The 9,340-nt window shown below is 45.0% G+C and overlaps 1 protein-coding gene across 11 annotated transcripts in view; it reads left to right on the top strand.

The window, feature by feature from the left end:
• Positions 1-9,340, top strand: part of LOC118385596 (calcium/calmodulin-dependent protein kinase type II subunit beta-like) — a 62,434-nt gene continuing 53,094 nt past the window's right edge. For 7 of the 11 annotated variants that reach the window (XM_052521571.1, XM_052521568.1, XM_052521563.1 and 4 more), the window contains exons 1-4: positions 1-328; positions 5,021-5,115; positions 8,944-9,003; positions 9,181-9,235. In XM_052521571.1, the coding sequence (XP_052377531.1) occupies positions 267-328; positions 5,021-5,115; positions 8,944-9,003; positions 9,181-9,235 (272 nt within the window). In that variant the 5' untranslated portion in view covers positions 1-266. The remainder of the gene's footprint in view (positions 329-5,020; positions 5,116-8,943; positions 9,004-9,180; positions 9,236-9,340) is intronic. The other 4 variants (XM_052521565.1, XM_052521561.1, XM_052521566.1 and 1 more) reach the window with 1 other exon arrangement.

The raw sequence follows: 9,340 nt of genomic DNA, 5'->3' as shown, positions 1-9,340 counted from the left end.
AACGGCGTGAAAAGCGATTGAACGACACACTTTGGGAGAGCGAGAGAGTACCACCACTGCCTCTCCTCCACTCGAATAGCCTACATCTCCTCTCGAATACATACATATCTGTAGTAGATTATAGTGCGCTCTGGACAGAAAACGCATTACACCGCGGTATTTTTTTTTTACATAGAATAACTGGGCAAGTCAACGGATACGTCCTATTTCAATTCACTTGAGGACCGGACTATTTAGGACGCTCGACCACCGCGAATAAACGGACGATGGCGGTTACTACCTGTACACGTTTTACGGACGATTTCCAACTATATGAAGAACTCGGAAAGTATGGCTTTGCTGTATTATTGCTTTACGTTATGGCACAGATGCGGTAACAACAGCCTTCTTCTATCGTCCTTACCCTGTTATTATTCTATAGTTTCTTTGCGTCGTTGCATATCTGCAGTTGTGTGTGGGTAGTACGAGCGGCGGAATGGGTGTCAGAACTCATCTCTGCTGATGATCTGTCACGTCCGGCGCTACTCAGCCCTCTCAACAAGACGCATGCTGTCGCTCTGCTTTGAGGTGTAGCCCCGAGACGACCCGATTTAAACGTATAGATCAAATATAGACTACATTTGATCCGTTTGCTGCATGTTCTGTACCGGCAGCAGCAGTGATGGGGACTGGGGACACGCTGTAGCGATCTAGAGAGTGACAATTTGAGCTGTCAAAGAGCAGAGCGGGGTGTGCTGTTTTGTAATTGGGGTCTTTAGAGCAATGGGAGACTGCTGAGGGGAGGACGGCTCATAGTAATGGCTGGAACGGAGTGCATGGCATCAAACAAATGGAAACGTGTTCGATGTAAATGTTGCCAATCCACCCAGTCCGCTCCAGCCTTTACCATGAGCCTGTCCTCCCCAATTAAGGTGCCACCAAGCTCCTGTGCTCGAGAGAGAGAGAGAAAAATTGGACAGTGAGTTTATGTGCCACAGCAAGATAGGTGTGTCAGGCTGTGTGTGGGTGGGACTGGGTAGGGGGTGGTATTCTCCTCATTCTCAAACAGGAGGAGAAACACATTTTCTAGATCCGGATGCATCTTTATGCAAACACAACTGCAGAGATTAAGAACCAAACGTTTGCTGTATGTATTAACATACCTCAAATATGTAGCCTACTACTATGAGTTCTACTGAAAGATCTTGACCTTTAGGTAGTACACTTGTACATGTAACTGCAGGGTCACTGGTGTGTGTATGTGTGTGTCCTGGCCTGTGTTATAAGCCAGAGACAATAACCATGCTGTGGTAGCAGCAGCTGCCCAATAGATAACTGGACCTTCACTACACCACAGTTCCTGTAAGGATGGCAGTTCCTGTAAGGAATGGCAGTTCCTGTAAGGATGGCAGTTCCTGTAAGGATGGCAGTTCCTGTAAGGAATGGCAGTTCCTGTAAGGATGGCAGTTCCTGTAAGGATGGCAGTTCCTGTAAGGAATGGCAGTTCCTGTAAGGAATGGCAGTTCCTGTAAGGATGGCAGTTCCTGTAAGGAATGGCAGTTCCTGTAAGGATGGCAGTTCCTGTAAGGAATGGCAGTTCCTGTAAGGATGGCAGTTCCTGTAAGGATGGCAGTTCCTGTAAGGATGGCAGTTCCTGTAAGGAATGGCAGTTCCTGTAAGAATGGCAGTTCCTGTAAGGAATGGCAGTTCCTGTAAGAATGGCAGTTCCTGTAAGAATGGCAGTTCCTGTAAGGAATGGCAGTTCCTGTAAGAATGGCAGTTCCTGTAAGGATGGCAGTTCCTGTAAGGAATGGCAGTTCCTGTAAGGAATGGCAGTTCCTGTAAGGATGGCAGTTCCTGTAAGGATGGCAGTTCCTGTAAGGATGGCAGTTCCTGTAAGGATGGCAGTTCCTGTAAGGAATGGCAGTTCCTGTAAGGAATGGCAGTTCCTGTAAGGAATGGCAGTTCCTGTAAGGATGGCAGTTCCTGTAAGGATGGCAGTTCCTGTAAGGAATGGCAGTTCCTGTAAGGAATGGCAGTTCCTGTAAGGATGGCAGTTCCTGTAAGGAATGGCAGTTCCTGTAAGGAATGGCAGTTTGTCCCTTTTTGGTGTGTGAGTGTGTGTGTACGTGCGAGCATGTGTGGGGTGTGTAATATGCGTTTTGGTGTGTGCATGTGCGCCTCTCAGGTCATTCTCTGTCTTTCTTTGCTGCCGTAAGCCTACTGTTTCTGACTCAGAGTATTCCCCGTGTATAGCCTTACACACTCACCTGTCATTGCATCTACGAGTGTGTGTGTGTGAGAGACGTGGGGTCAAGTGTATGCCTGAGAGTGTGTGAGACACAGTGGACGGGTAAGGGTGTGTGTGTTATTGTGTAACAGTACTAAGGCGTCTATATATTGCTCAGAGAAACGACAGAGACAGTTACTGCTGTTTTTCCCTGCTGAGTTAGTTATGCAAGCACTCCCCAAAATACCAGCACTGCTACAGTACACACATGCACACCGTGTCTCGCTCTCTCACGGACACGTGCATACATGGACACACAGAGAGATATCCTTGAAAGACAGTTTTGTTGTTTTCTCTTGAGTCGTCTCATTTGTATATATCCTAAGAAGGATGTGCTGTGTGTCTCTAATGACTCCATACAGGAGAAATGTCTTCAATCATGACTGGCAGATGTGAAATGACAGGATACTAGGTTCAATTCAATTCAAATTTATTTATATAGCCCTTCGTACATCAGCTGATATCTCAAAGTGCTGTACAGAAACCCAGCCTAAAACCCCAAACAGCAAGCAATGCAGGTGTAGAAGCACGGTGGCTAGGAAAAACTCCCTAGAAAGGCCAAAACCTAGGAAGAAACCTAGAGAGGAACCAGGCTATGTGGGGTGGCCAGTCCTCTTCTGGCTGTGCCGGGTGGAGATTATAACAGAACATGGCCAAGATGTTCAAATGTTCATAAATGACCAGCATGGTCCAATAATAATAAGGCAGAACAGTTGAAACTGGAGCAGCAGCACGGCCAGGTGGACTGGGGACAGCAAGGAGTCATCATGTCAGGTAGTCCTGAGGCATGGTCCTAGGGCTCAGGTCCTCTGAGAGAGAGAAAGAAAGAGAGAAAGAGAGAATTATAGAGAGCACACTTAAATTCACACAGGACACCGAATAGGACAGGAGAAGTACTCCAGATATAACAAACTGACCCTAGCCCCCCGACACATAAACTACTGCAGCATAAATACTGGAGGCTGAGACAGGAGGGGTCAGGAGACACTGTGGCCCCATCCGAGGACACCCCCGGACAGGGCCAAACAGGAAGGATATAACCCCACCCACTTTGCCAAAGCACAGCCCCACACCACTAGAGGGATATCTTCAACCACCAACTTACCATCCTGAGACAAGGCCGAGTATAGCCCACAAAGATCTCCGCCACGGCACAACCCAAGGGGGGGCGTCAACCCAGACAGGAAGATCACATCAGTGACTCAACCCACTCAAGTGACGCACCCCTCCTAGGGACGGTATGAAAGAGCCCCAGTAAGCCAGTGACTCAGCCCCTGTAATAGGGTTAGAGGCAGAGAATCCCAGTGGAAAGAGGGGAACCGGCCAGGCAGAGACAGCAAGGGCGGTTTGTTGCTCCAGAGCCTTTCTGTTTACCTTCACACTCCTGGGCCAGACTACACTCAATCATATGACCCACTGAAGAGATGAGTCTTCAGTAAAGACTTAAATAAAAATGGAGCTCTATAGGAAATAAAAATGGAGCTCTATAGGAGAAAGCCCTGCCTCCAGCTGTTTGCTTAGAAATTCTAGGGACAATTAGGAGGCCTGCGTCTTGTGACCGTAGCGTACGTGTAGGTATGTACGGCAGGACCAAATCAGAGAGATAGGTAGGAGCAAGCCCATGTAATGCTTTGTAGGTTAGCAGTAAAACCTTGAAATCAGCCCTTGCCTTGACAGGAAGCCAGTGTAGGGAGACTAGCACTGGAGTAATATGATCAAATTGTTTGGTTCAAGTCAGGATTCTAGCAGTCGTATTTAGCACTAACTGAAGTTTATTTAGTGCTTTATCCGGGTAGCCGGAAAGTAGAGCATTGCAGTAGTCTAACCTGGAAGTGACAAAAGCATGGATTAATTTTTCTGCATCATTTTTGGACAGAAAGTTACTGATTTTTGCAATGTTACGTAGATGGAAAAAATATGTCCTTGAAATGGTCTTGATATGTTCTTCAAAAGAGAGATCAGGGTCCAGAGTAACGCCGAGGTCCTTCACAGTTTTATTTGAGACGACTGTACAACCATTAAGATTAATTGTCAGATTCAACAGAAGATCTCTTTGTTTCTTGGGACCTAGAACAAGCATCTCTGTTTTGTCCGAGTTTAAAAGTAGAACGTTTGCAGCCCTCCACTTCCTTATGTCTGAAACACATGCTTCTAGTGAGGGCAATTTTGGGGCTTCACCATGTTTCATTGAAATGTACAGCTGTGTGTCATCCGCATAGCAGTGAAAGTTAACATTATGTTTTTGAATGACATCCCCAAAATATATAGTGAAACCAATAGTGGTCCTAAAACGGAACCTTGAGGAACACCGAAATTTACAGTTGATTGGTCAGAGGACAAACCATTCACAGAGACAAACTGATATCTTTCCGACAGATAAGATCTAAACCAGGCCAGAACTTGTCCGTGTAGACCAATTTGAGTTTCCAATTTCTCCAAAAGAATGTGGTGATCGATGGTATCAAAAGCAGCACTAAGGTCTAGGAGCACGAGGACAGATGCAGAGCCTCGGTCTGATGCCATTAAAAGGTCATTTACCACCTTCACAAGTGCAGTTTCGGTGCTATGATGGTGAAAGCAGTAGAGGGGTAGTGGACAAGGATATGCCTTCAACCTGTCCAGTTCTTTCAGATCAGTGGGAATGAAGGAAAGGAAACAAGGAGACAGTAGAGGAATTGACTCTAGAATATTGAGATGCTGCCAGGGCTATATGATATCTAACATCTGTTTTTACCTGTCTTTGTTTCACAGGGGAGCGTTTTCAGTGGTGCGCCGCTGTGTCAAACTGTGCACTGGCCAGGAGTACGCTGCCAAAATCATCAATACCAAAAAGCTCTCAGCCAGAGGTGAGACACATACACCATCCCACACACAAAAACTGAGTGCCAACTGTAGAATATCTGCACAGTGGGTAAAACTGTGTGGTATCTGGTTAAATTAGACACTCTAACGTTTGCTTAGTCCCCATCTCTATGCTGTGTGTGTGTGTGATAGAGCGAGAGAAGGAGGGATGGAGAGAGAGAGGGTACGTCTGCTCATCAGTGGCTGAAGCTAACAGGAGAAAGCAGAGGCGTTTGGCTGATTGTTCCTCCTCCTCACACTGCCTCTAAGTGTATATGTGCGTGCATGCGTGTGTGTGTCTATGTGTGTATGTGCTACTGCTGTCCCAGATCTGCAAGCTTACATTAGCATATTTTAGCTGATGCTTGATTCTAAAGAGTTAGACAGTAATTTATGCTCCTCTTGAGAGAGAGAGTACATGAGAGAGAGCACATGATAGAGAGAGAGAGACAGCAAATGATAGAGAGAGATAGCGAGAGAGGAGAACCGTTTCTACTGCCAACAGATATGGCACGATAACCACGAAGCGCTTCATTTAGAGACAAAGGCTGCATCTCAATAGTTTACAGTCGCTACCTTCCGTCATCTCCTCCTCCATTTGCGCTGATCTGAAAGAGCTGAACATCTTAAAGAGCTGGTCCTCCATATTCTATTCTTAGAGCAGACGATGGAAAGAACAGGAAGAGAAGAGGTAAGGAGAGGACACAAGGAAATGAGGACACACACACACACGACAGCATGCCCCCCCAGCCTGAGGGATCTAGTTCCTCATCTCTGATTTGGTCTGTTTTGTCACGAAACCAAAGCTGCTCGCTCCATGTGCTCATAGAGGATGCGTGTGTATGTGCGTGCATGCCTGCGTGCATGTTTGTGTGTGCAGTTCCTGTAGTAGTTGCTCAGCACTGACTACTGCATGATCTATGGTGACAGCTTCCTGTCTGGACAGGAACAGGAAGTCTCAGAGGCCAGTCTCAGGATGTAAATAATACGTATAATAGGATATAAATAATGAACAATGAACAGTTCCCTCGAGAAACCTGTAAGATACGCACACACACACCTCACATGAGAATACTGAACAACACCAAGGATGCTTTTCAAGTCAACAGTCGAAATTCCCCTCGTCTCCTCTCCCTCTGAGCTGACGTGAGAGAACAGGACAGCTGAATTTGCTTTCACATCAGTGCAGAATACAAATGGAGGAGGGGAGGAGAATACAAAGAAGAGGAGGACATCTTAAACTATTTAGATACACCGGGTTGTCAGCTGTTGCTAGCCAATAGTAGATATCTGATGAAGAGAGCGAGCCTGGGGTGTATTCAGTGATGCAGATAGAAGTGTAATAAATAGAGCCGATGACATTCCCTAATCTTCATGTCAGACTATATACAGTTGAAGTCGGAAGTTTCCATACACTTAGGTTGGAGTCATTAAAACTAGTTTTTTAACCACTCCACAAATTTCTTGTAAACAAGCTATAGTTTTGGCAAGTCGGTTTGGACATCTACTTTGTGCATGACACAAGTCATTTTTCCAACAATAGTTTACAGATTATTTCACTTCTGATTGACTATCACAATTCCAGTGGGTCAGCTTCATGAGGTAGTCATCGGGAATGCATTTCAATTAACATGTGTGCGTTGTTAAAAGTTCATTTGTGGAATTTCTTTCCTTCCTAATGCATTTGAGCCAATCGGTTGTGTTGTGACAAGGTAGTGGTGGTATACAGGAGATAGCCCTATTTGGTAAAAGACAAAGTCCATATTATGACAAGAACAGCTCAAATAAGCAAAGAGAAACGACAGTCCATTATTACTTTAAGACATGAAGGTCAGTCAATCTGGAACATTTCATGAGCTTTGAAAGTTTCTTTTAAGAGCAGTCGCAAAAACCATCAAGCGCTATGATGAAACTGGCTCTCATGAGGACCGCCACAGGAAAGGAAGACCCAGAGTTACCTCTGCTGCAGAGGATAAGTTCATTAGAGTTACCAGCTTCAGAAATTGCAGCCCAAATAAATGCTTCACAGAGTTCAAGTAACAGACACATCTCAACATCAACTGTTCAGAGGAGACTGTGTGAATCAGGCCTTGAATTTCTCTAAAGAAACCATTACTAAAGGACACCAATAAGAAGAAGAGACTTGTTTGAGGCCAAAAATCAGGAGCAATAGACATTAGACTGGTGGAAATCTGTCCTTTGGTCTGGTGAGTCCAAATTTGAGATTTTTGGTTCCAAACGCCGTATCTTTGTGAGACCCAAAGGAGGTGAATGGATGATCACCGCTTGTGTGGTTTCTACCGTGAAGCATGGAAGAGGAGGTGTGATGGTGTGGGGGTGCTTTGCTGGTGTAACTGTCAGTGATTTATTTACAATTCAAGGCGTACTTAACCAGCATTGCTACCACAGAATTCTGCAGTGATATGCCATCCCATCTGGTTTGCGCTTAGTGGGACTATCATTTGTTTTTCAACAGGTCAATGACCCAAAACACACCTCCAGGCTGTGTAAGGGCTATTTGACCAATAAGGAGAGTGATGGAGTGCTGTATCAGATGAGTGGCCTCCACAATCACCCGACCTCAACCCAATTGAGATGGTTTTTGATGAGTTGGACCGCAGAGTGAGGGAAAAGCAGCCAACAAGTGCTCAGCATATGTGGGAACTCCTTCAAGACTGTTGTAAAAGCATTCCTCATTAAGCTGGTTGCAAAGCTGCCATCAAGGCAAACGGTGGCTACTTTGAAGAATCTAAAATAAAATAAAATGTTTTGATTTGTTTAACACTTTTTTGGTTACTACATGATTCCATATGTGTTATTTCATAGTGTTGATGTCTTCACTATTATTCTACAATGTAGAAAATAATACAAATAAAGAAAAACCCAATATTTTGACCAGTACTGTGTAGTACATATTGTGTTCTATATAACACATTTCGTTCTAAACTTTCCGTAACATCGCACCCTATTGAACAAACCCCTGGCATAACTGGGCTGAGCTGAACTGGCTGTTATACAGTACATAAGGCTGGGTTGTACTATATGGTAAAACGCTATATAGTACCCGTTACTGAGTTCCTAGTGGAAGTCCCAGAAAGTGTTTACCTGACACACTGGCACCCACCATGTACAACAGTGTTCTACTTTTAATAGGTCAGATACTGCAGAGCTCTGTGCTGCAGCTGGAACCTGGAGGAGGACACCTTGGACTAGAGGCCAAAACAGGCTAGAAGCTGTGTTTTTCAACCTTTTTTATGCAAAACATGTTTTACTTCAAATGAGTCGAAGTGCTAGGTGATGATCTAATGGTAGTGCTTCTTCGCCCCTGGAGGCATGTGTTCAAACCCAGTCTGCGCAACTTTCCATTCCACGTCCCTCTCCTTTATCTCCCGATCTCTGACACAACCTAATATCTAAGATATGTATGGATTATTTACGTACAAAGGCCAACACTTCCCTCTGGGGGAAAAATAGGTTGTGTGTGTCAACAGACTCTTCTTTATTTCAACTTAAATATCTCTCTATTGCTCTCTATTCTGTATCTCTCCTCTTGTCTCCTTGGTTCTACTCATTCCCTCATTATGGGGAGTTAATATGGGCAAATGCAACCCTCAGGGTATATACACAACACTCTATGTGGGCAGGAGTGTGTGCGTGTGTGTGCCCATACTTATATTGATGGAGACGTCATATTTTTCAATCTTGCTAGCATCCTGTTGGATACACTTACGGAAAACATTTGATATCCTTCTCTTGAGATAATATCAAAGATAATATTGCATCATATTATGATATGATTGTACCAAGATTATATCTCCATCTCCTCTCCTCAGATCACCAGAAGCTGGAGCGAGAAGCCAGGATCTGCAGATTGCTCAAACACTCCAATATCGGTCAGTACTTGTAACTCTCTCCCTGCTGCTGGTGCTGCTGCAGCACAGGAATAGAATAGAGAATGCTTTCTGCTGACGTTCTCAACCCATCTCTCTTCTCCCCCCTCTATCTCCTTCCTCTCTCACTCGGTTCTCCCCCCTCTCTCTCTCTCTCTCTCTCTCTCTCTCTCCCTCTAGTTCGTCTCCATGACAGTATATCAGAGGAGGGCTTCCACTACCTTCTGTTTGACCTGTGAGTGGCAGCGCTCACATCCCTCTCTATATATTTTATCCCTCCCTCCTCCCATTCTCTTTCCTTTCCATTCCATTCCATTTTCCTTCCTTCTTATCTCCCTCT

This window comes from Oncorhynchus keta, chromosome 6 (assembly GCF_023373465.1).
Source record: "Oncorhynchus keta strain PuntledgeMale-10-30-2019 chromosome 6, Oket_V2, whole genome shotgun sequence".
Lineage (NCBI taxonomy): Eukaryota > Metazoa > Chordata > Actinopteri > Salmoniformes > Salmonidae > Oncorhynchus > Oncorhynchus keta.
Note: the sequence above shows the minus strand (reverse complement) of the source record. Positions and strands in the feature narration are given on the sequence as shown.